This window comes from Emys orbicularis, chromosome 9 (genome assembly GCF_028017835.1).
Source record: "Emys orbicularis isolate rEmyOrb1 chromosome 9, rEmyOrb1.hap1, whole genome shotgun sequence".
In the NCBI taxonomy this organism is placed as follows: domain Eukaryota; kingdom Metazoa; phylum Chordata; order Testudines; family Emydidae; genus Emys; species Emys orbicularis.
In genome coordinates this window covers 579,350-605,981 of record NC_088691.1, presented here as the reverse complement: position 1 = coordinate 605,981, position 26,632 = coordinate 579,350, and the positions used below count along the sequence as shown (strand labels likewise).

The 26,632-nt window shown below is 52.0% G+C and overlaps 1 protein-coding gene across 6 annotated transcripts in view; it reads left to right on the top strand.

The window, feature by feature from the left end:
- NLGN3 (neuroligin 3) overlaps positions 1–26,632 on the top strand; it is a 49,039-nt gene that overhangs the window by 2,017 nt on the left and 20,390 nt on the right. For 3 of the 6 annotated variants that reach the window (XM_065410481.1, XM_065410480.1, XM_065410483.1), the window contains 2 exons: positions 14,712–14,771; positions 22,948–23,097. In XM_065410481.1, the coding sequence (XP_065266553.1) occupies positions 14,712–14,771; positions 22,948–23,097 (210 nt within the window). The remainder of the gene's footprint in view (positions 1–14,711; positions 14,772–22,947; positions 23,098–26,632) is intronic. The other 3 variants (XM_065410482.1, XM_065410484.1, XM_065410485.1) reach the window with 1 other exon arrangement.

Here is a 26,632-nt window from a genome sequence, read left to right as displayed (position 1 = left end):
CAGGGCCAGACTGGGCTCCTCAGTGGGAGGCTCTGGGTTTGAATCAGGGCAGGACCCAGGTGCGTTTCCAAGCCTTTCAGAACAGCTGCTTTTGCATGCTGGAGCCAGTGCAGCCGGCTCCCATTGAGGGTGTATGGGAGATAGGGAAATACGGACTGCACACCCCATTCACCCAAATCCTCCAGCAGATCCCAGCTCCCAAGGCCTGGGAGTGCTGCTGTCAGGGAAGAAGTGCTCTCACCTTCTTTAACATTTAAATGGAAAACATCCCTTTCATTCATCTTATGGCAGCAAAGGCAGGAGAAAGCACCTTTCACTTGGTCTCTCTGAGGTGGGGTCACCTAGTCAAAGATCCCACTGAAATCTACACCACGAGTGGGCATGTTTGTGTAAATGGGTGTGCACAGCCCCATTGTGAACAGGCCTGGTAGAGTTCTGATTGCTGTGGGAACTGGGACCATGTGTGTGAAAGCTCTGCCCTCCAGCTGCATTAATTTCCTATGTCTCCCTATACAAATATGTAAATCCTGCTGGTTGTGGAATTGTTCCTCCACCCCCATGTTGCCCCCTCAGTCAGGCATGCCACCTCTGCGTGCTCATGCACACGCACATGCCTCTCCTTTCCCTTCATGCTGGCCCACACATGGAAACCTGCTCTGTAGCCCCTTTCATAAGCAGTTCTTTACTGCCCCTAGGATCCCTGCACACATGGCTGCCTCCTGGAAAGCTGTGAAACAGCTCCAGTTCAGAAACCATTCTGCTTCTAGCCTATGTTCCACAGCCCCACCTTGGAGTCTCCAGCCCTGAGGCAGGGATGAAGCAGGATCTTTTCTTTGGAGTCGTGTATGCAGTCCCCACCTGATATCAAAATCTCTGACATCACAGTCCTCTCTGGGAACGGGTTTGCCTGAGAAAGCATGATTCTGCATCACTGTCACAGACCCCGGTGTGCGGGGAGGAGAGCAGCTGCTGGAGACAGACAGGATTGTGGGAGGAGATGGAAAATGTGCTCTCGAATCATACTTGGGTTTTCCCCAGAAAGCAGCTTTCTGTGCACACCAGGAGTACAGACCCAGCTCTGCCCCAGTGGTCTTGAGTACCTCCTCTGTCCCATTGCATGCATGTGTGTGCAGTGCACTGGGGTGGTGAGGCAAGGGCCCAGAACTTGCATATCCAGCACAAGGGTTCCCCTTCTCCCCAAAAGGGGCAGCCAAGCTCTTCTGAAAGGCTACATGTGGGGAGAGAGAAGCCCCCATGTGGATGGACTGCCACTCTGCCCACACACAAGCACACATGGTGGGGTCCAGCCCAGTGGCTCTCAAGTAGTTGTGTGGCCTGCCCAGGCTCTGGAGCCCTTCATGTGGCTGGACCTTTGGGCTACTGAGTCCTTGTGCTGGGAGGGGTTGTCATGGGTCCCGTGTCCTTCTGTTCTCTTCTCTGTGCGTTCCTCTTGGTGTCCAGGGCCTGGCGCAGTGCGGCACAGCTTGGAGGTTTGACAAGAATTCTCTTTCCTTCCAGAGATTTCCCTGAGTTCTGTTGTTTGGTTTCTTTGCTTTGCTTTCCCTGTTGCTGTCTGGCTACTCACACACCATCTCTCTGTGAGTGCCAAGGCTGCCCAAAAGGGCCAGCACATCAGGGAGTCTCCACACGCTGCCTCCGGAGTGGGCTGCTCCCTCTCATGCTGTGCCAGCAGCTGGCCCTTCATGAGCCACTTCAAAGCACTTCCTCTCAGAGAGCTCCCCAGCCCTCTTTTCCCAGCCTGCCATTGGCTGCCAGGGCTTCACAGACCCCTTGCTTTGGGAGGGGAAGCCGGCACCTCAACTGGTCACTGAGTGTGTGGGGGGGGAATGTTTATTACATGCCATTAATAAATGATCATAGGGGAGAGATTCAGCCTGGTATCTCCTCTCCCACCACTTCTGCCTGTGGTAGGGATTTCTGTGCTGCCCATCGCTGATTCCTGGGTATGTTCCATCTGCAGAGGAGGAACCCTAGTGGCTGCCTAGAGGGGTTGGCTTTGGTTAGAGGAGGCTCTGCCTTTCCTGTAGGAGGATAGTGCCTGGTACACAGCAGTGATTATCCCCACCCAAGTGTTGCTAACAGGAACATTCAGACTTCTGGTTACATGTAAAAGTAATCCAAATGCACTAAGACAGGGGTCCCCAATGCAGTGTCCATGGGTACCATGGCGCCCGCCGGGGCGTCTAAGTGCGCCCGCGTACTGGCCGGCGGACGAGCAGCCGCCGAAATGCCGCCGACAAGCAGCGTCATCCAGAGGCGTCGGCGGCATTTCGGCGGAGACACCTCTGGATGACGCTGCTTGTCGGCGGCATTTCGGCAGCGACACCTATTGACGTTGCCGCTTGTCGGCGGCATTTCAGCGGACGGTCGTCCACCGCCACGGTCCTCCGTGGCTCATCGCCTGGTGCCCGCCAGACAAAAAAGGTTGGGGACCACTGCACTAAGAAATGGAAACGCACAGTTAAGGCGCCCAAGCAACCTTACTTCTGCCTTGTAGGAAGGCCATGAGGGGTTAAAAATGAAAAAGATCCATTTCTAAACATGTTTGGATTGCTTTTACATTCAACTTTGACTCTCAACTTCCTGGGTTAGTAATTCTTGGTTTGGAGATAGGTGCAACATTCTGGAATGTTTTTACATAAGTTATTGCTATTTACCCAGCCTTAACTTCAGTAGAATGTGGATTTTTGTCTTTGAATTTCCTTGTACTTTAAAGTTATTAAAATTTCATACGTGAATGGTAAACAAGAAAAGAAACCCAAGGAGCAGGTTCCCGTGGGATATTTCTAATGATCTGAAGATAGGAAGGGTCAACTTCAAATCAGTTTTTTTATTTTAACTTTTTATTTATGTCCATATTAACCTGTACACTTTGGTCACCCCACTCTGGAGCAGCCAGAGCTCCCTGACCAGTTCCCCGTGCTCCTGGTCTCCATTATCCCCTGTACACCTGCACAGCCTGGCTGTTCCTTACATGCCCCTGTGTGCACGCACCTCAGACACACTCCCTGGTCAGTATACATGGTGCGCAGTGTTGGGGTAACAGTCCTCACTGCAAGTGTCTCCTTCAGCAGGGGCTGATGGGCATCCGAAGAACAAAATAGTCACCCTCTTGTGTTCAGTGGAAGGGAAGTCAAGCTGTACCCAAGGTGGCCCCTGCTCTTTCCCTCAGGATGACTTGGCTTCATTCTCACTGGAACTAATGGGAAATGGTGACTATTTCGAAAAAGGACTCAGCCTTGTTCTTGCTTTCAAGGAGAGCAATGGGGGCCAGATGGCATTTTGAAAGAGGAGTTCTTTGGGGTATTCATGAGCCCCTGCTAATAAACAGCAGCACGCAATAATCCTTCTCCCTAACATACCAGCTTTCAAATATGGCCTCCTACAATGTCAGAGAGTTCTGGCCACCTGGGGAGTTTTATGCATCCCGCCTACCTCCAGAAGTTCATTCTGTCCTTTGTAAGTCCTGGTGGTCTGTGGAGGACACGCTGGCCTTCATTCAGGCTTGGTTTTTGCTTTACACGCAAAGCTCTACTCCACCTTAACCAGGGAGCTGCGCACACTGCTTCCACCCGGAGCAGTCAGCGTATAGGAGGCCCTGCCCAACGCCCTCTGGGGTCTCCACCTCTGCCCATTCTGATTTCCCCTGGGAGCCAAACCCCACCTTGATCCCTGAGAGGATGCGAATAGTTGAGAATCATAGAATATTAGGGTTGGAAGAGACCTCAGGAGGTCATCTAGTCCAATCCCCTGCTCAAAGCAGGACCAACACCAACTAAATCATACAAGCCAGGGCTTTATCAAGCTGGGCCTTAAAAACCTCTAAGGATGGAGATTCCACCACCTCCCTAAGGAACCCATTCCAGTTCTTCACCACCCTCCTAGTGAAAGTGTTTCCTAATATCCAACCAAGACCTCCCACGCTGCAACTTGAGACCATTGCTCCTTGTTCTGTCATCTGCCACCACTGAGAACAGCCGAGCTCCATCCTCTTTGGAACCCCCCTTCAGGTAGTTGAAGGCTGCTATCAAATTCCCCCTCCCCTCACTCTTCTCTTCTGCAGACTAAATAACACCAGTTCCCTCAGCCTCTCATAAGTCATGTGCCCCAGCCCCCTAATTGTTGCCCTCCGCTGTACTCTCTCCAATTTGTCCACATCCCTTCTGTAGTGGGGGGACCAAAACTGGACGCAATACTGGTGAGAGAAGTAAGGTCTGGCCTTCGCACAGACTTTGTGCCGGTAGAACTGGGTCAATTAGGGCTCTGATATCATTCTACCAGTACAACCCCTAGTGTGGACACAGTCTGACCAGTATCAAGGTGCCTTATACCACTATAGCTTATTTCCCTTCCAGTACAGGACTGTCCCATGTACTACAGCACCCAACCTGGGAGGGCTGTCCTGCTTTAGCCACACCAATACAGCTAAAGCGCTACACCCCTTGTGTGTAGACAAGCCCCTGAGTGGTTACAGAAGTGCATCAGCTAGGGCAGTGCAGGGGTGACTTCCCACCCTGACTTTGTGAGAATTGCAGTTGTTTAATTCTAGAACAACTCTTGCCTCCTTCTCTGTGGCCTGCAAACTAGTGGGTGTTACCAAGCAGCCACTGACGAAACTGTGTTGAAATAGCTGCACCAGCAGAGAGGGAGGGGCCAGGGGAGCTCTGGGTAGAGAAACTCACAGGATCTGATATGAATTGGGTCTGTTTCTTACTGCTCCCTTGTGGAGCCTAGTTAGATCTCTGCCCCCCACAGGAGGGATGACACACCTCCTTCAAGGGCCACGGACTCCTCACTCTCCTTGGGAGGCACCAGAGCCCCACAGGGTTAGTTGTTTCTACAGCCCCATAGATCTGTTTGACTCTTTACTAACACAAAAGATGCTCCGGCCAATGGGAGTTAAACAGCAGGACCTTTCTCCAGGAGGTCCCTGAGGTGAGGGGTTTGCGTTGGTACTCCTTTATTAACACCACAGCCATTTGGCTTTTTTGCACAAATTGTCTCCATGAGCTGCCTCCCCTCCTAGCAGCCCAAGCCCGCTGGACATAGAGCTGCTAAACTCCAGAGCTGTTGTCATACTTCAGGCAGTTCTGAGTGGCTCTCTGCTGGGGTGCCAACCAGCATGCAGGCACCTCCGTTTATTTGCATAGTGCAGCTCTATTAATTAAAATGAAGAGGTGCTTGGGGTTTTCTGGCCTTCAGGAGAGTTGCTGTTAGTGTCCCAGGGCTGGCCCTTTGTGGGGCCATAGTGCAGGAGGGAGGGGGCCCTGATGGGCTTGAAGCCCAGGTGCTGAGACAGGTGGAATAGCATCCTGGAGGCCAGGTGGCCTGTTGCTGCCCAGGGCACGTGGCCCATTGTTTGTATTTGTGATAGTTTGTATGAAAGTTGATTTTTTAAAAATTATTTTTAATTGAAATAATGCACTGGTGAGAGCTGAGCCAGTGTCCCAGGCCGCTGTAATGCAGCAAGGGTAGGGCGTGTCTGTCTGCCTCCCGATGGGGAGATTGCCTTGCTGGGAACTGCAGTGTCTCTTCCCCTTCCTCCCATTCCACCAGCATGGCTCTGGTTTCTATGGCTACTGGGTAGTCCCTGGAATCACAGGGAATGGACAGAAAAGCCCTGCTAGGGCCCGGGCAGGGCTGTTCCCTAGGATAGGTTTCCTGCCTGGAGTGGGTCTCAGCGCTCGCAGGCCTTTTCCATCCTTAACTCTATGGGTCTGTGATACCCTATGCAGCTAGGTGAAATGGGCAGAGGAAGGGTTAATCTGTCACTGCTCTCAGGTTGGCTCTTTTTCTACCCCACTGCCCACCTTCCCTTTATCTTAGCCAGCCCTCAACTGGGTCCATTTGGAACCTGCATGACCCTAGCACCTGCCGCAACATTCAGCTGGTCTCAGCCAGTGGGGCGAGCCCGCTCTCCGGCTGCCTTGTTTTGGAGGAGAATGGGGCTGGTTTTGGACACGCTGAGGCTTGGGCTCAGAGTGCTGTGCTCCTCCTGCGATTGGTGTTGCTAACCCCCTACAGCTGCCATCCTCCCCGCGCCTTAGGTCTTGTCTACAACAAAGATGCACTGGTTTAGTTACACTGGTGCAACCCCAATGTGGAGATTCGTATTTTGGTGTGAGTAGCTTATTTTGGTTAAGCTTAAACCTGTTTCTAATACACTTACACTAAACTGGAATGAGTATCCACACGGCCTTTGGCGCTGGTTAACATGAAGCCATTGCAGCTTTGGGGGTAGCTGCAGAGGGAACAGGCTCCTGGTAGCTGAGGAATGGAGGAATCAAGTATCCTTTAATGTTGTCAGCTGCATGTACAGGGATGTAAATAAACGAGCTGGTTATAGCTCTGGCCTGGCCCTGAGAACTGGCTCGATTGGACCTGTTAGGGCTTCTGTGGTCAGGTTTAAGGATTTGGGATCTGAAGAGGGTTGGTGTAGTTAGATGCAAATAAGCTGGTAACTAGCAAAAACCTCTTGGGTGATACCCCAATTCTGGAAGTCAGGGCAGGATTGCTACATTGTCAGGTTTTGGCTGCCACACCCCTGTGAAGCTGTTTCCACAATCAAACGCCTCACTATTGCAGGATGTTTCCTGATACTCAGCCCAAATTTTGGCTGAACTTAATCTTGTTGCTCTTAGTTGTAACCACTGAGGGCCCTGCTCAGTCCCTGCACCCTTCACACTTGTTGCTCCTTGTTGTATCCACCCTTACTCTTCATTCGGCCAAGTCCTACGTAACTGATTCCTGTAACCAGTAGTCACGCTGCTCTCTCTGGGTCCTTCATTGTTTCTGTGGGAATTCAGAGAAGAACCTGAATTTGTCTCCAGTTTCTGGTGATGGGGCACTCAGAAATGACAAAGTATTCATAGATTGATAGATTCCAAGGCCAGAAGGAACCATTGGTATCATCTAATCTGACCTCCTGAATAACACAGGCCAGAGACCTGCCCCAAAATAATAATTCTTACAAGATCTCGTTTAGAAAACATCCAATCTTGATTTTAAAATTCCCAGTGAAGGAGAATCCACCACGACCACTAAATTGTTCCAGTGGTTAATTACCCTCATAGATGGAAATTTACACCTTATTTCTAATCTGAATTTGTCTAGCTTCAATTTCCAGCCATTAGATTGTGTGTTAGACCTTTCCTTTCTAGACTGACGAGCCCATTATCAAATATTTGTTCCCCATGTAGGTATTTGTAGACTGTAATCAAGTCACCCCTTAACCTTCTCTTTGTTAAGCTAAATAGACTGAGCTCATTGAATCTATTGCTATAAGGGATGTTTTAATCCTTCAGTCATTCTCAGGGCTCTTCTGTGATCCCGCTTTAATTTATCAACATCCTTCTTGGATTGTGGGCACCAAAACTGGACACAATATTCCAGTAGCAGTCACACCCGTGCCAAAATACAGAGGTAAAACAACCTCTCTTCGACTCGAGATTTCCCTGGTTATGCATGCGAGGTTCCCATTAGCCCTTTTGGCCACAGTGGCTCACTAGGAGCTCGTTATCATGGTTGATTATCCACCATGACTCCCAAATCTTTTTCGGAATCACTGCTTCCCAGAATAGAGTCCTCCATCCAGTAAATATGGTCTACATTCTTTGCTCTGAGATGTATACATTTACATATAGCCATATTAAAATGAATATTATTTGTTTGCATCTAGTATACCAAGCAATCTAGATCGCTTTTATCAGTGACCTATCCTCTTCATTATTTATCATTTCCCCAGTCTTTGTGTCATCTGCAAACTTTCAGTGATGACTTGACGTTCTCTTTCAGGTCGTTGATAAAAATGTTAATTAGTGTAGGGCCAAGAACTGATATCTGCAGGATCTACTGATAGTGCACCTGCTTGATGACGATTCCCTGCTTCTTCTTTGAGTGGTTACAAACTTGTATTCTATTCAGTTGTGTGTGCGCCCAGTGCACCAAAGTCAGAGGAATTTGCCCAGCAACACCCATGGGGTATGCTCATGCCCCTCCCTTAGCTATATAAGGGCCGTGCTGCCCTGACCCCCCTCAGCTCCATCTCACTGCCCGTGCCGGAGCGCTTATTGTAATCTTTCCCCACACTTGTCTTCACAGCTTTTTGTGATTTTCTTATATATAGGGATAATATAATTATAGTTAGTAGCCGCAGTTAGATAGAGATAGTAGTAATTGGCTAGTTTCTCCCATTGCCCTCCGTCTGGGGTGGCTATCCCCACACTAGATGTCATGGGGAAGGACACGTTAAGGAAAGGTGCTCTATTTGTCAGTCCTTTAAAAAGAGGAAGCAAATGGTTAGAGACTTACGATTGAAGCAGCACTTTCTCAAGCCTTGAGGCCTTCCTCAGCCCTGAGGACTGCTGTGGAGAATCCAGCCCCTCAAAAAGCACTGGAGCTGGTACATTATGGGACTTCTCAACCAAACTGGGATTACTCGCCCCAAAGGATCAGGGACTGCTTCCCTGAAATAAGAACCCATAAAATAGACCAGGGCCATTCCAGAGGTCGGGGAGACCAGTCTTCTCTGCCTAAGAAAAGTACGGACCAGCACCGGAGTCTCCCAGTGCTCAGATTAGAGCGGGACCATCAACCCGCTTTCTGGTACTGAGCAGGGAGAACCCATACCATTGACTCCGGTACCACCTCAGGGGGTGCCCATTGAGTCCAGTACCCTTGGCAGAGATAGTGGCACTGTCAGTCTGTACCCCGACAGCAGATTTGCTGTACCTGTCTATCCCTGACTCACCGCTCATTCAGGACCAGCCGACTACACTGGCATCATCCTCAGCATCCTGAGCTCCCCCTGGTTTGGTAGCAAACTTACTGTCGTTGCCAACACCATCATCTGCACCGTAGTTTACCCTCGATCAGGGGGGCTGTCGACTTCCTGCTCGGCACTGTGGGCACACGCAGAGACTCTTCACTACTGATGCTCACTGCGACGCAGCCTGCATCGCTGGCCTGGGACCAGCTTCATTTTGGGTACCAAAAGAGGCATTGGAACCGAGTATGAGATCGAGGCTGGTACCAGTATCCAAGGTACTATTGACTGTTCACTCGGTGCCATCAGCACTGTCGGGTTGAGCCAAGGATAACGCTGGATGTTTGGTGGCCCCACTGCCACCATCAGCTCTTTAGAGGGATCCTCACATTTGAGCTCAGAGGCATCTCCCTTCCCGTCCCCATTTTGCTTTTGAAGGTTGTCGAGACACAGCGAGAATCATAGTCGGTGCTGGGATTGGTACCATTCCTGCAATAGAGACACGGGACACTGGCCTAGTTCTTTCTGGGTGCTGATGCACTGTCCTCCACAGTGACCTACACGGAATCCCTGGGAACTCCCTCATTCGGCAAAATCACGGTCACCTGCTCACCCTAGGGGGAGATCTATATCTTCAGTGCACTCCCTGCCGGAACCACTAGCGGGCTTCCTCTGTGAAGAAGCATCCTGAACCTTTACGACAGTCTGTCATTCCTCAAGGGATTCTGTTGGTCCCAACTACATCTTCCTCTTCATCACCAGATGTTGCAGCAATACCCTAGTCATCCTCTCTGGAACCAGAAGACTTCAGTTCATATCAGGACCTGCTCAGGCCCATGGCATTGGCCTTAGAGATTCAGGCTGAGTTTGTACAAGAAAACACCCATAAATTGGTGGATATCCTTCAGCCAGGGACCTGTTCTGGGTCCAGTTCAGTTCATAAATGATTTGGATAATGGCACAGAGTACACTTATAAAGTTTGCAGCTAATACCAAGCTGGGGCTGGGGGTTGCAAGCTCTTTGAAGGACAGGATTAGAATTCAAAATGAGCTTGACAAACTGGAGAAATGGTCTGAAATAAATAGGATGAAATTCAATAAGGACAAATGCGAAGTACTGCACTTAGCATGGATTCAGGACATTTTGTATTATTTGCTGCATTTGAAATCTTCAGGTCTCGCTCTGAGCTCCCTGAGGGTTTACTTGGTGGCGATCGCAGCTTTCCATCTTCCCATTCATGGAAAATCGGTATTCTCAAACCCTATAATGGTGAGGTTTCTCAAAGGGATTATCTGTCATTTTCCATCAGTGAAGGTAACAGCACCATTGTGGGTCCTTAATATGGTCATGGGGCACTGATGGGTCTTCCATTCAAGCCAATAGCAACATATTCATGGGCTCTCCTCTCTCAAAAGACGGCCTTCCTTTTGGCTATAACACCCCCAAGAAGAGTTAGCGAACTGCAGGCCTTTATGGCAGATTCTCTGTACACTCAAGTCTTCAAGGAGGCTTTAAGACCACACCCAACATTTTTGTCCAATCGGGTTATTTACTTACCTATATTTTTTCCCAAAGCACATTCAAGTGCAGAGGAGCAGTGCCTATATAGCTCAGATGTCAGCTAATGCAAGGACTGAGCCGTTTTGTTCATCACCTTGACTCTGTGTCCGTCACTGAGTGGTTGAAGGGACAACCAGTCGCTGCTCAGACCATTTCCAGATGGATAACTGACTGCATTACCACACCTTCTAGAGTGACTTGGTTGATACCTCTGCAGTCATTGCGGGCTCATTCGACAAGAGCTCAAGCAACACCGGATGCATTCCTTAGTGATGTCTCCGTAGTGGATATCTGCAGGGCTGGAATATGGTACTCCATGGATACCTTCACTAGACATTATGCTATCATCATGGCACTGAGAAGGGATGCAAACTTTGAGAAGGCAGTTCGGCTCTCACTATTTAAATAGACTCTGAGCCAATCTCCTGCTGGAACTGCTTGTGGGATCAGCATCTATTTAAATATACTCTCTGTGCCATCATCCAAATCATTTGTGAAGATAGTGACTGGAACCAGACCTGGGGCTGATCCCTGTGATGGCTGGAGGATATTCACCAGTTTATGGGTGTTTTCCTGTACAAACTTGAAAAGATAGTTACCTACTTATATTTTAACTGTTGTCCTTCGAGATGTGGGTGCAGATGCGTATTCTGCGATCCACCCTCCACCCCTCTGCATTGAAGTCTCCAACCTGGGATTTTGGTGTGAAGGAACAGAGGGGGCGGGGCAGTGCTGCCCTTAGACCCTCCCCATGGTATATATGTGGGATGGGGCATGAGGGCTGCTAGGAAAAATTCTCCAACTTTGGTGTGTTGGGTGTGCTCTCACCTGAATGAAATACATGTCTGCATCCACATCTAGAACAACAATAGTTACAATAAAGTTAAGTAACCATCTTTTATAATTACATTGACACCTATTAGTTAACCAGCTTTTAATCCATTTCATGTGTGCCATTTTAATTTTATATTGCTTTAATATTTTAATCAACATGTCATGTGATACCAAGTCAAATGCCTTACAGAAGTCTAAGCATATTACACTAACACTGTTCCCTTTATCAGTCAAACTTGTAATCTCATCAAAAAAGATATCAAGTTAGTTTGACAGGCTCTATTTTCCAGAAACCCATGTAGATTGGCATTGTTTATATTACTGTCCTTTCATTCTTCATTAATCAAGCCCTGCATCAGCCACTCCATTATCTTGCCCAGGATCGACGTCAGGCTGACAGACCTGTAAATACCCGGATCATCCCGTTTACCCTTTTTAATTATTGGCACAACGTTAGCTTTCTCCGAGTCTTCTGGGACTTTTTCTGTGTTTCAAGATTTATTGAAAATCAACGTTAACAGTCCAGCAAGCTCCTCAGCCAGCTCTTTGAAACTCTTGAATGCAGCTCATTGATGGCTCATAGTCATCTGTGATAAATCCATACACTCAGGTCCCTCTCCTCCTCTGTCACTTCCAATGGACGAGCCCCCAGCTTGTAGCATAAATTCCTATTAGACCCCAAGTGTGTGACCTTGGATTTTGTACTATTTAATTTCATCCTATTTCTGTCACGCCAGTCTTCAAGGTCATCCAGCTTTTCCTGTCTGTTATTCCGATCTTCCTCGGTATTGATGATGCCTCCAACTTTGTATCATCAGCAAATTTCATTAGCGGATTCCTACTTTTTTTGCCAAGGTCGTTAATAAAAATATTGAATAAGATTGGTCCCAAGATGTATCCTGGAGGGACTCCACTAATAATATCCCTCCAGGCCAATAATTCAGTTTTCAGCACAACCCATTGCCTTCTCCCCTTTAGCCAATTCCTTATCCAATGCTTGTACTGATCCCCATCTTCCTTAACTGCACTAATTATTTCCCATGTGGTACCATGTTAAATGCTTTACAGAAGTCCAAGTATATTAGATTTCTTTCACTTCCCTCCTCTGAAAAAAATAATTTTTTAGATAAGGAAATTAGGTTAGTCTGGCATGGTTTATTTTTGGTAAACCCATCTTGCATTACATCCCCTTTACCATTTACCTCTATTAATTTAATTATTCTTGAAATATTTATTGAATACTTCTGCCTGTTCTGCATTATTATTGGTAATTATATCATTTCCATCTAGTAGTGGACCAGTGCCATTGTCAGGATTCTTTTTGTTCCTAATATGCTTAGATTCCTTCTTATTGTCCTTAATTCTGTTGGCCATAGATTTCTCCCTGTGTCCCTTGGCATCCCTTATCAGTTTTCTACAGTACCTAGCTTCTGATTTATATTCATTACTATTGACTTCCTCTTTCTTCTATTTGTTATATATATATATATATAGCTGCCATCTCTTCCTCTAAACTAGGTTAGGTTTTTAAACCACTATGACCTTCTTCCTCAGTTGTGAAATTGTGGCTTTTGGGGCATCTGGTAAATTATGTGACCTCACCAAAACTATGCACAGAAGGGCTGTTCCTTCCCTTCTTGTGGAAGGAAGGCCTCTGGGCTTGGAAGGTGAGCACAGGATCCTGGGGGGTGTCTCCCCAGAGTGGGATAGAGAGGGGCTCCCACTTCATGAGCTGGGCCATGCTTTGCATTTGCCGCACAGAACTGCCCTGCTCTTTGTTGCCATAGCACTCTAATTCCCTACCCCTCTCATTCCTTTCTGCTCTCTCCACAGTTTGCCCTTCCCACTGGGTGTTTGAGTTTTAGGTTATTTTCTCCCAGACCCACTAACCGCATTTTTCTCAGTGGAATCCCATTCTGTTATTTCCTGCTCAGGTTTTCCAGCCTCTCTGGCCCCTTTGGATCATGCCTCTGATCTCCTGGAGGTTCTGGCCTTCTCCCAATTTAGTATCACGTGGGAATGTCACCCACATGTTGCTCACCACTGTGTCTGTGATCACTAACATGCTAAATCAGGCCAGTCTAACTGTAGTCCTGGCAGCTGTTCCCCCCCCCTGCCATCCGCTGCCCTCTGTTTACATCCTTCAGCCAGTTACTCAGCCCTTGCAAGTTTCAGATCTATGCCCATTTGCATTCTTTCAGCCCAGAGAAGCAAGGCTCGAGGCACACACTGTCTTGGGGTCTCAGTGGCTCTGGGGTCTGATGGCACACAGACTACTTGGCAGCTTTGGGCGTTTGTGGCTGACTGTGCCTGTAATTGGTTTGAGGTGGAAGGACAGAGCTTCAGCTTCAAACCCTGCTTGCAGTACAGTGAAAGTAAGGGGGTGCCACCCAGTGCCAGCAGGAGAGCGGCCCCTTCCACCGAGCAGCACGCACATCCCTGGGATGGTGGGGGGGGTTGATGGGGAGAGAAAAGGGAGGCAGAGGTGTTTGAGAGTCAGGCCTGGGCTACAAACTAACTGGCACCGGTTTAGTGGAACCAGGATGATGGGTTAGTGTTAGTGAACATAAGAACGGCCAGACTGGGTCAGACCAAAGGTCCATCCAACCCAGCATCCTGTCTACCAACAGTGGCCAATGCCAGGTGCCCCAGAGGGAGTGAACCTAACAGGCAATGATCAAGTGATCTCTCTCCTGCCATCCATCTCCACCCTCTGACAAACAGAGGCTAGGGACACCATTCCTTACCCATCCTGGCTACTAGCCATTAATGGACTTAACCACCATGAATTTATCCAGTTCTCTTTTAAATGCTGTTATAGTCCTGGCCTTCACAACCTCCTCAGGCAAGGAGTTCCACAGGTTGACTGTGTGCTGTGTGAAGAAGAATTTCCTTTTATTTGTTTTAAACCTGCTGCCCATTAATTTCATTTGGTGCCCCCTAGTTCTTATATTATGGGAACAAGTAAATAACTTTTCCTTATTCACTTTCTCCACACCACTCATGATTTTATATACTTCTATCATATCCCCCCCTTAGTCTCCTCTTTTCCAAGCTGAAAAGTCCTAGCCTCTTTAATCTCTCCTCATGTGGCTTTCTGCCGATGGGCAGGGAACGGAGCTTACCCCAAATCAGTCCAAGCATCAGTTGCAAAGTGTGGGCCACAGGGGAGGCGGAGGATGTAGCAGGGGAGGGGCAGGCAGGAGGGCACACAAGCTCATCTGCTATCCTGCTTAAAGAGACCTGTTCTCTCCCTCTCCTGGCCCCCAGACCAAGGAGCACATGTTCCCAGGGCAGACTCCAGTGGAAGGGGGGCCCAGGCAGCCTGGAGAGGCAGTCCCCTGTCTGCTTTGAACTGTGGCTGTGCTTGGCCAGCAGCCCTGGCCGAGCCCATGGAGAGATGCAGTGTGAGTAGCCGGGCAGTGCTGCAGGCCTGGCCCCCTTCTCTGCTATCATGCTATTTTTGAATTCTCTTTTGTTTTTGTTTTTTGTTTTTCTTTTTTGTTCTGTCTCCTCGTGTTTGGTCCCTAGGAGCCAGCGCTAAGAAACAGGGCGAGGACTTAGCGGATAATGACGGGGATGAAGACGAAGGTATTTCTGTGCTCGAGGCTGCTGCTGCTGCATGACACGCAAAGCAAATCCGTTTGCTTTCCATTCTCTGCCATTTCCAGGGAGCCCTGTCTGTCTGTGTCTTTGTTTCCTGATCAGTTGCACGGGGTGGGCAGGTGGGGTGACCGGCTGTGCAGGGGGCGCTCATACCTTTCCTTTGGGGGAAGCTCAGGGGGTTTTGCTTTAGAAGGAGTTTGCTGGCTGCCCAACCTGCCTCTGTATGAGCAAAAGGCTCTAAGGAAGCATGGCGACGTGAACAAGAGAGGAGCCAAAGGGTGCCTGGCTCGATTTCACCCCAAGCCCAGTCACATTTCACCTCCAGCCTCAGTTCTCGCTGGACCTCAGACTTACTGTGTCAACTAAGAGACTTTCCTTTCTGGCTCCACCCCCCATGCTGCCATCCCAACCTCCCTTCTCCCCACGGTGCACAGTGTCAGAGCCGTCAGCACCTGTCCTCATCCCCTTGTGTCCCGTGCGACTTCCTCTGAGGCCCCACAGGCTTGCAGGGAGCATGCACATGGCAGAATGCAGTCCAGGCCTGCTTTAACCCATGTCCAGATTTGCTATCTAGAGTCTAGTCCGGCTCTCTCTCTCTCTCTCTCGCTCTCTCTCTCATGCGGCCGCTCGCGCGCTCTCTGCTACTGCCGCTCCCCACTACGGGTGCAGAGGAAACTGGAAATATGGATGAAGGCAATAGGCTGAGCACAGAGCTGTCGGGAGCTCTGGAGACCTGCAGAAGAGAGCACTGTCACTTTACTGGCCTCTGCTTTCTCTCCAGGATTAGCATCTTCATTTAGGAGCAGGGATACCCCTCACCTGTCCAGTGAAGGGCAGCAGGCCCTGCAGAGAGTAGCCCTGAGCGTTCTGTTGCAGGCTGTGCCATAGTGTCCGGTTAGCATCACCCAGGCTAGCTCAGCGGATTGGATTTGAGGGGGACAGAAGTCCCCCATTTGGGTGTTGGATCTGCTTTAAATACCTGGCTGTGCTTGCTGCACAGTTGCTGTTAAGGGCGACCATGCATTCCACAACGCACTGCTTGTGAGTCAGTGACTTGCCAGCTCTTGGCCCAAGCCCCATGTGAGTGGATTTGAGGAGGGCAGCAGCTCTGGTACCGCCCAGGCGTGAGTGAGAGGACAGGCATGCTGTATTGTTTGCTGAGGGTATGGCAGAGCCTGTGGGTGAGCGAGTGAACACGCCAGGGTTGGATGGGGCTGCCTGGCGGGAGCGAACTGGGGCACTGCACACTGTCAAATGAGCTGGTGAATTTGGCAGCTGGTCTCAAAGGGCCTGACTGCGGGAAGGGGAGGGAAGGCAAGCATTACTTCAGTGGCTTGGCCACCCCTCTCGGGTTGCTGGGCTCTGTGCGGGACAGGGACAGATCAGCCTTGGCAGGTGGCTTTTCTCAGCAAAGTGGACAGGAGTATCTGATTTTGCCTGCCATGTCCAATGCAGAACTGGGGCCTGGACAGTATGGGAGGGTGCAGTCCCTTCTGCGCAGCTCTGATTTGAATCGCCAGGGGGCACTGGGAGAAGTGGTGCTGCCCCGTGGCAGGCGATGGTTGTTGTGGTGGCAGCCTGATTAACTGTGAGTTAGTGACCTTGGCATGTGGGTGGCTAAACATTACATCCACCACAAAGGAATAAACAAGAATTTCCCGAGTTGAGCCCCCGGCTGGAGGTGGAGCCATGGGCAGCAGCTGCTTAGTCAGGGCCAGGGGTGCCTTGCTGCTGAGGCAGTGCATGTGATGATTTGCCAGGAGGCCAGAGGGATGGGTGCGCACCAGATGCCTTGTATTGTGCCAGTTCCCTGGTATCAAGTCCCTGGAACGTGAGCTTCTGATGTCTCAAGTGGAGCAGGTCCAGGCTAAGGAATCAGAGAGGCTCAGAATGTAGAGGCGGAGAAGCCCAGTTAGATCTCATCGCATCTTTCTCCTCTCAGCCAGTGCAGTGCAGGGTTCCCTGCACTACACTCATGTTCAATGTGCTGGCCAAGGGGCTCCCAGCCTGCCCCGCCGGGGACGATTCCCAGCCAGCGCTGTCCCCCAGGCAAGGAGTGCGGGGCTCTTCCGGGGTGGGGGGGTGCTAAGGCAGTGGTTTCCAGCTGCTCAGCCTAAGGGGCCCTTTCTCAGTTCATCTGGCAGCAGGAGGCGACGGCTGTTTGGGCAGAGCTGTTCAGAGCCTCAGAGGAAGAGCAGCTGGAGCTTGCTGTGGCGGGAGGAGTGTCTGGACAGGTTCAAGGGTTGCAAGGTCAGAGTGGGGCTGGAGACCAGCACAGCAGGCTAGGTGGGAGATCATCAAGGTGTGGAGCTGGAGGGGGAAATGATCGGGCTGGGCCCCTCAGTGCCTGGAAGGTGCAGAGAGGAGGAGTTGTGGTCCTTTCCTGCCTGGAGGAGGTAGTGCAAGGGGGTGTCTCCCCTTTAATAACAAAGAGCCCAGATTGCTGGCAGTGAAAACAAAAACAGAGGTGGAGCAAGTGAGAGTAAACGACAGGCCCCAAAATGTGCAGATCAGCAAGGACCTTGCTGTGTGCAGAGGCCAAGGCCCTGCCCTACACAGTTGCAGCAGCATAACTGAAGATGGGCTTTTAAGCTGACTGAGTCACACTGGTCCAATACCCTGTCTGGATGCTGGGGATTCAGTTTAAGCCTGGCTTGTATCAATAGAGAATCGAGTGAAATTAAATGGATACAAGCCAGGTTTAAACTGAATTCCCAGCATCCAGGTACGGTCTTGTATCACTTTAACTGAAGGTGTGATTTTAATCTGGAGCAACTTTGAATGTAGACCAGGCCTAAGGGAGCTGCAAAGCTGGCTGGTGCTCAGTATAAAAGGCAACTGACCTATCGTGTTGGCAGGAGGGGAGAGTTTGTGGGGAAGTTTGCTGAGGACACAGCTGTAAACTGATGTCAGTGGAACCTGGTGAATTGTGAGAGTCCTGTGGCATTCAGGGCACCCTCCTGGCAGATGGAATTTAACCTAGCAAAACCAGCCTGTCTTTCCATCTGCAGCCTTTTGCCCCCGTCCCAGAACCCCTTGTACTGTGACCTAAATTGGTGTTTGTCTTCAATGCACGTCACTGTGATAAATTCACCTCATTAGCAATATCCTTGGCGGACACATTGACAATGTTGGGGATTGCACATTCCCTGGTGCTGCATGGCCCTCAGCCTCCCCACTGCAGCTGTGGCATTTGGGGGCGGGGGTGTCTATGCATGTACACACGGGTGCTTAGATTGGGGGGGAGGTAAATGTGTGGGGGCCCAGAAAGCAGCTTCCCCCTTGTGTCACAACCTCTCCCATGCTGCACTGGATTAGCTCCACTGAGGCATCAGGGGGTGAGTGGCTTGGTGATGGCAGTCCCATGTGCAGGACTGAAAAAACGCAGTGCTGAGGATGCTGTTGCCGGAGACATTAGCTCCGCCAGGGCTGAGATGCGAAAGGTCCGGAGAGGGAGCAAGTCTGAGGGATTTAAATGAGAAAGGGTCCAGAATGCGTAGCCTTTCCAGCTTGTGCGGCCTGCCCACAGGACAATGTCCAGATGCTCTGTGTAGCAACTCCTCCCTGTGGACGCCTCAAAGAATTCTCCACCCCAGGTGCAGTTACAGGGCTTGCCGCCACCTGGTGACACAGCAGGAGAGGGTTCTGGCAGTGAATAGGTACTGTAAGCTGCTTATAAAAGCCAAGGGAGAATCCCCTTGGTACCCCCGCTGCATTTGGCAAGCTTCAGCTTAAGGAGTGGACTGGGCTGGGAGGTGTAGCCCATGCTGCTGTGGCCATAAGTGACAGGCAGTAACTGAGCAGGCTGCAGTAATTTAGAGCAGCCCCAGGGTTACTCTAAGTTGCACACATGGGGCTGTTCTGGCCCTGTAGTAGTCCAGAATTGGAGAGGGTGTAGAAAAGAGCCACAAAAATTATTCGAGGTCTGGAGAAAATGCCTGACAGTGAGAGAACTAAAGAGCACCATCTGTTTAGCCCATCAAAAGGGGGATTGAGAGGTGATTTGATTACAGCATATACATTCCTTCTCAGGGAGAAATAGTGGGTTCTGAAGGGCTCGTAAAATCGAATTCTGCCAAGCCTAATTAAAGTTTTTGATCATTTTTAATGGAGAATATCAATGTTTATTTCTAAGCATTTGTTAGATTTTTATTGATTTTAACATTTTCACAGTGCACAAAATTACGGGTTTTAAGTATTTTTAAAGATTTTTATCAATTTAAATTTTCATAGTCATAGAAAATTATGCGGGGTATCAGACAATAATTAAATGACAGTAAACACTGAGATTTCAAAAGTTAAAGGTTTATAATTGTTAAAACACATTGTCAACATCACGTGTCAAATTATGCAAAGTAAATACTCTTCAATCAAATTAGTAATTTCTGAAGCAATATTTTTCTTTCTTTGCCTCTCAGTAAATGTTGTTAATTATCAATGGAAATATCTTTTAGTTGGTGTGTGTGTGCCTGGTGAAATCGATACTTATAAGCATTTACTGACAAAGAATCTAATCCTTCCCAACGCCTGGAACCTGAAGCTAGATAAATTCAAATAGAAATTAGGCAGAGATTTGCAGGGCCGGATTAAGGCAGGGGCTTTAGGGGCTGCAACCCAGGGCCCTGGTTCAAGGCGGGGCCCCACAAAAATAAATCATAGGCAGCCATCTCCAACTCTGGGCCGCTAAAAGTCCTGCGGCGCAGCGAGACGCTCAGGCAGGCTGCCTGCATGCCATGGCCCCACGCCGCTCCCAGAAGCGGCTGGCTGCTAACGCATTTCTACGGCCCCTGGCAAGGGGGGAGGTGGCTCCGCATGCTGCCTCCGCCACCAGCACTGTCCTTACAGCTCCCATTGGCTGGAAACCGTCCAATGAGAGCAACAGGGGCGGCGCTTGCGGGTGCAGGCAGCGCACGGAGACATGCTGTCCCCTTCCTCCCAGGGGCTGCAGAGACGTGCTAGGAGCCAGCTGCTTCCAGGAGCCGTGTGGGGCTACGGCAGGCAGGCAGCTTGCCTGAGCCCTACTGAACTGCCAGCCGGGAGCCGCCTGTGGTAAGCGCCTCCTGGCTGGAGCTTGCACCTCGCACCCCCTCCTCCACCCCAACCCCTGCCCCATATCAGAATCCCCCTCCTGCACCCAATCTCCCTCACAGACCTCACACCCTCTCCTGCACCCCAATCCTCTGTCCCAGCCCCCTCCTGCACCTAACTCCCTCCCAGGAAAAAGACTTGTACACAGGGGCCCCACAAAATCGAATAGTCCCAGGTCCACAGGAGAGTTAATCCGGCCCTGGAGATTTGTAACAGCGAGGGTGATTAACCACTGAAACAAACTCCCAGGGGGAACGGGATTCTCCATCTCCTGATCTCTTTTCTGGAAGTCACGCTTGTCACGCTGTCTGGAGTGGCTCATGGCCACAAGTGCCCACCTCTGGGCAGACTGTCAGAAAAAGGGCAGGCACCCCAAGCTGGCGCTATGTTCTATCATTAGATTTCAACAAGCCAGTAACAAGTGTGAACCCCTGGATCATTATAACAGTCTTACCATGAAGTCACAGACAGTCCCCTTAGGCTACGTCTGTACTATGGATCTTACAGTTGCACTGCTGTAAGGTCTCCTGTGTAGCCGCTCTATGCCAGCGGGAGAGCGCTCTCCCCTCGACATAATTAAACCACCCCGATGAACCTGACAGGCTGTGGACACTCTGCTTTGGTGGTAGTTCTGGGCTTTCACCCTCAGAGTTCTGACTCCAGCTGCAGCCACCAAAAGGCCATTCCAACAACTGGAGCTCGGGCTGGGAGCCTCTTTGGCCATTTCCTGTATGCTGCTGTCTTCCCAGCCTTCGGTCAGGGCTTGAGAGGTTTGTGTGCTTTGAGTGGCTGACAAAGCAAATCGCAGCATCAGAGGAGGGCTGCTTTGTCTAGTGGTTAAGGAGCCACCTTGGGACTCAGGAGACCTGGTTCAAGGCTGGCCGTGCCACAGTCTCCCTGCGTGACCCTGGGCCGCTCCAGGCCTCTGCCTCCAGATGTGCGATGGGGGGATGTCCTGGCCCTGCCCAGCACGGTGTGTGGGAGTGTGGTCAAGGGGGACGGTAAATTCCTTGGCAAGAGATCTAAGCTAGATACCAAATGCATTCCCAAGTCAAGGCTGGAAGCCTGAGAACTTCCCTCCGGGGGCCTTTAGACCTGCCTAGGCGCCGTCTGCTCAAAGGGGAATCAGCCCCAGCCAACCAAGGAGTCCCTGGGCCTGGAGAGAGGGGACACTTATGGCCACCTGTAGAGGGCTAATAGGTGGGCTCTGTTTGTAGCCTCAGGAAATGCTCTTCTCATAGGCATACTGACCTGTAGGCCCCTTCTAGGGAAAAGAGCCATGACTCACCCAGGTTCCCCCGGGAAGATGGGGGTGGGGACGGACCAGATGAGGGAGGTTGGTTAGCCTGAGTGCGCTGGCCTTGCCTGCACAGTGCCAGGTGCCCCTGTGTCTGTCAGGAGTGCTGGGAAGGACTTGCTTGTAGGTGCCTGGGGCAGCAGCCAGCTTGGCTCCCCAGAGAACCCAGAACCAGAGGCTTAATGAGCCAAGGTTAGCAGACCCATCTGAGCCCCATCAGCCCTCTGGCCTGGGGTGATGCTGCCCTGTCTGTGTGCTGCCAGCCTGGGGTATGAAACGTCATCTCTTTCACCAGGGCAGCCATCCAAAGGAAAGACCAAGGCCCCAGGCCCAATGCATGGATGATAGCCCAGTGGGGTCCATGGCCAACTAGTGCCGCTGCCCATGTCTCACTGACCCTGTGGGCCCCTGTCCTGCTGAAGGTGTTGGAAGGTTTGTCTTGCTCAGAATTGAGCCTGCCTGGCCTGGGATCAGTGTGTGTCTGCAGGGGCTCTCGGCTGCTGGCACTCAGAAGGGAAAGCCAGGGGAGGTAGTTGAATTAACAGTTATAGAGAAGCGGGTCCCAGCCTCAGGGGATGCTGTGGTCAGAGGGCTAGGCCTGGCGGCGGAGGCAGGCCTGTGACACTGGCTGTGTGCCCTCTGCTCAGCCAGCGCAAAAGCATTGCCAATGGCTGGCACTGGCCCCTTCAGGCACTGCCTCGGGAGTCAGAAAACAGGGCAGGAGTCAGCAAAGGGCTGACCTACCTGTGCCAGACCCCCAGCGCCCACTGAGGGGAGCGAGAGAGATGCTGAGGCCAAGCATAAGGAGTGTGGGGTCTGCAGCCAGAGGGGCTCCAGTGCCTGCTTCTTTGGCAGAACACCAGGGGCAGGGCCGGGGGTGCAGCAGGACCTTCCGTTGAGATGTTCACAGAAGAGAGGGCACCTGATGCCTCCCCTCCCCCATAGGCCCTCAGCGTCTAGCGCCCCCCCCCCCCCCATGACCCCTCACTGTCCAGCACCCCCTCCATTGACATTCCATTCCTCAGGACCTAGTCCAGTCCCCACTCTCCTGTATTCCCCTCATTCCCTGCTCCTCCATCTCCCCCGTTCCCTGTGCCCATCTGGTCAGTCTGTCTGCCCCTCATTGCCATGGTCTGTCTGGGCACTGGGGGTAGAGCTAGGGGGACATGGCAAGAGACAGAGGGGTTCCTGCCTTTCCATGGCAAGGTCAGAAATGCGAGCAGTGATCTCCCTCCACCTGCCCCAGGTCCTGCACATCTCCCCCCTTCCCAAAGCAATGCCAGCTTCCAGGACTCCGCTATCCACCGGCCTGCTGCAGCTGGGCTGTTTGCAGGCTCCTGCAGCCCCTTGTGCACGCAGGACGCTCCCTGTCAGGCTGCTGGGGAAGGAGCCCCAGGATGGGCCCAGTGCTGAGTGACATACAGCAAGATCCCTCTCCAGGGAAAGCCCAGGAATCCCTTTCAGTGCCCACTCATGGCCTGTGGCCTGCAGAGCCCTGACCCACCTGGGGCAGCTGGCGTGGTGGGAGAAGCAGTGCCGGGATCTGGCACCGCCGGGGTTGGGCCCGCAAGGTCTCTGGGAATCCTGGAGGGCAGGTGATGGCGTGGCCTGTGGCGGGCTGGGCTCCATTTGTCCTGGGTGAGATGCCCAGGCCCTAGCTGGCCTGGGCATGGCTGCAGCGCTACCCCTCCGCAGGTCCTGGCAGCTGGTGTTGTTCCTCTCCCCTGCGGTCCACCCTCCTGGCAGAGTCCTGTGTTTAACCTCCTCTTCTTTCAGACATTCGTGACAGTGGGGCCAAGCCCGTGATGGTTTATATCCATGGCGGCTCCTACATGGAGGGCACAGGGAACATGATTGATGGCAGCATCCTGGCCAGCTACGGCAACGTCATCGTCATCACCCTCAACTACCGCGTGGGTGTGCTAGGTACGGGCGCAGCAGGGCCCAACTCCCAGGTGGGGGGAGAGAAAGGGGGGCCCCTGAGGGCCTCAGCTGTTGGGTGGGGGGCAAGGATATGTGGGGCAGAATCCCAAGGCCAGGGTAGAAGGGGTATGTGGGGCAGAGCCCCAAGGCCAGGGGAGAAGGGGTGTGGGGGGCAGGGGTGTGGGAGGCAGAGCTCCGAGGGTGGGGGGTAGAGCCCCAAGGCCAGGGGAGAAGTGGGGGGGGCAGAGCCCCCAGGACAGGGGTGTGGGAGGCAGAGCTCCGAGGGTGGGGGGTAGAGCCCCAAGGCCAGGGGAGAAGGGGTGTGGGGGACAGAGCCCCGAGGCTAGGGGAGAAAGGGTGTGGGGGACAGAGCCCCAAGGACAGGTGTAACGATGCTGGTTCTGGCGGGACCCAACTGAGAGTGCCAATTCAGGACAAATTGCTTAAACAGGGGAGTTACAGCCCAAGGCTGGGTTTTTTCCATCTCTAAGGCAAACCAAACCAGCCAGACAAAGAGGACTTCGGTCTCACCCCACTGGCTAACCACAAGTCTCACAAGCAATTCCCTTAGACACTCCAGTTTCCCAGTATCACCACCAGTGCCACTCGTTATGGGGACAAATGGTTATGAAAACCAATACCCCTGTAAAAGAAAAAAGGTTTTCTTGATCCCAAAGAATCAAGCCCCAGACCCAGGTCAATATACAAATCAGATTTTACCCACAAATCACGCTGTTGCCAATCCTTTAGAATCTAAAATCTAAAGGTTTATTTATAAAAGGAAAAAGATATAGATGAGAGTTAGAATTGGTTAAATGGAATCAATTACATACAGTAATGGCAAAGTTCTTGGTTCAGGCTTGTAGCAGTGATAGAATAAACTGCAGGTCTAGCTCAAGTCTCTGGAATACATCCCCAGCTGGGATGGGTCATCAGTCCTTTGTTCAGAGCTTCAGTTTGTAGCAAAGTTCCTCCAGAGGTATGAAGCAGAATTGAAGACAAGATGGAGATGAGGCATCAGCCTTTTATAGTCTTTTCCAGGTGTAAGAACACCTCTTTGTTCTTACTGTGGAAAATTACAGCAAAATGGAGTCTGGAGTCACATGGGCCAGTCCCTGCATACTTTGCTGAGTTACAAGGTGTATTTGCCTTCTCCCAATGGGTCAGTTGTATAGCTGATGGTCCTTAATGGGCCATCAAGCAGGCTAGGCAGAGCTAATACCAACTTATCTGGGATGTCACCCAGAAGCATAGCATAAGTTTGAAATACAGACAGTATAGAGCCAATATTCATAACTTCAACTACAAAATTGATACACACATATAGACAGCATAATCATAACCAGCAAACCCTAACCTTGTCTTAGACACCTCATTTGACCCCCTTTATACAAGATTTGGTGCCACTACAGGACTTTGGTTGCAACCATGTTTTATACGGTCCCAGTTCAAATCAATAACGTGACACCAGGGGAGAAGGGGTGTGGGAGGCAGAGCCCCGAGGCCAGGGGAGAAAGGGTGTGGGGGACAGAGCCCCGGGGACGGGGAGGGCAGAGCCCCGAGGGCGGGGGGCAGGGGTGTGGGAGGCAGAGCTCTGAGGGTGGGGGGCAGGGGCGTGGTGGGGGGCAGAACTCCAGGGGGACTCTGCTCAGGCTGGCCTAGGAAGGGAAGTGGCCTGCTCTGAGAGGAGCTGACGGGCTGGAAGGAGGTCCCCCCCGGCGGTGTCAGGAGCTCCAGGGAGGCCAGTTTGGTATCCCTGCTGAAGGCTGTGCTCTGCCCTTCCCCTGCAGTTCCTCTAGCTGCAGATCTGTTCTGCTCACAGGGGTGAGGGAGAACCTCAGCCCAGGGCCCTGTAGCCCTGCCCTCATGTCTCCCCAAGGGGCCCAAGGGGGGGTCGTGTCTCCCCGTGGCTCAGGGAAGGGGCCCGGGGGGGTCAAGTTATGGCCAGAAGGGTTGGAGCAGGGGGATGAGGGTGTCATCAAGATTGTTCAGTCCTGCCAGCATGACCTGAGAAAGGTGGGAGTGGGCTTGGGGCCTCTAGCTGGCCCTTTGTGCTTCCTGCTGCCCGTCCCCGACCTCTCTGCCAGCTCTGTCCATGCCTGTGGCTGGGCTCTGGGGCAGCGCTGAGGCTCCCTGGACTGGGGAGTTTAGTTTCATTTACACAGCCTGGCTCAGCTGAAAGCAAATATTGATCCGCGGTTAAATAATTAATACATGTGTTTATCCAGCTCCTCCTCCCTGGAGGCTGGGAGCAGCAGCTGCCCGGCCAGCGCTAATGAGCTGCCCCCTGGGACATGTCCCATCCATTCTGCCTCTGGAAACAGATCGATGGGAGCTTTCTCGAAGGGCAGATGGCTTACCCTGCTGGCGCACCACAGCAGAGCCCAGAGCCAGGCTGTGTCAGCGCTTGCAGGGCACAGCTTTGCTCCTGGCAATGGCCAGTGGGCCTGCTGGCGCTGAAGCCATGCAGAGCTGAGCCGCTCCAGATGGACAAGGCCATGTCTAGCCCCTCTCCCCCAGGGTGGCCGGAGGGCTTGGTCCCTGCAGTGTGTGTATTCTTCCATCTTTCCCTTGGGAGAGTGTCCTGTGGAGGGAGGGTGGGCTCAGGCAGGCCAGCTGCAGATGTTGGACCGAATCACTTAGGCCAAGTGTGCTGACCTGAGATTCCTGGGGCGTGATTCACACTGACATCCGTTGGGGCTAGGGACACACAGGCTTCTCAAAATCAGGCACCAGGCACCTCTTCCCAGCCCCAGCTCCCAGAGCCTGGGCTGGAGCATTCCTGAGGTGGACAGAGGAGCTGCCTTGTTGGGGACCCTCTCCTGTGGCCAGGTTCATCCGGAGCCCCCTTGTTTATGCCTGGCGCCCCAAACCCTCCCTCTGCCCCAGCCCAACTTGTCTGTGAACAGGGGCTTTCTGGGGGCTTTCCACTCCCCTCCCCCAGCTGCGTTAGAAGGCTGATGGCAGGATGCTTGGCCTGGGTGCTCTGCAGAATGGAGGAATGTTGGCTCTGCCAGCTGCCGCAGGCCTGGCGAAGGCTGGGGGCTGGGCTGGTGAGCCCTGCCATGAGCAGCGGACATACTGCTCTGTGCTTGGAGCACTTGAGCACAGGTGCCTCTCTGGGCTGGTGCTGGAGTCAGGGACTGTGGGGGGCCTGGTCGTTTCTTTAGCTAATGCCCCAGAGAGAGCAGGCAGAGAGAGATGCTGCCCTGCCAGGCGATGGGGAGGTGGCTGGGACTCCTGGGTTCATCAGCCCAGCAGGACGGCTCCTTGCAGCCTGTGCTGGAACAGGGCTCAGGGCCTGAGTCACTCTATTGATGGTGCCCAAGGCTCTCAGAAAGCAGATGGCTCAGCTGAGTGCCCATGTAGGCCCATTCCTCTGCACTGAGCCCTGCTGGCCACCCAAGGGGTGTGGGCTGGGCTGCTACATTGTGCCCAGGAGAGGAGTGGGAAGGAGCAGTGGGAGAGTCCAGCTGGGAAAGGCAGGCTCCTTGTCCCCATTTCACAGCGGGATGGAGGCCCCAAAAGATTCAGAGCC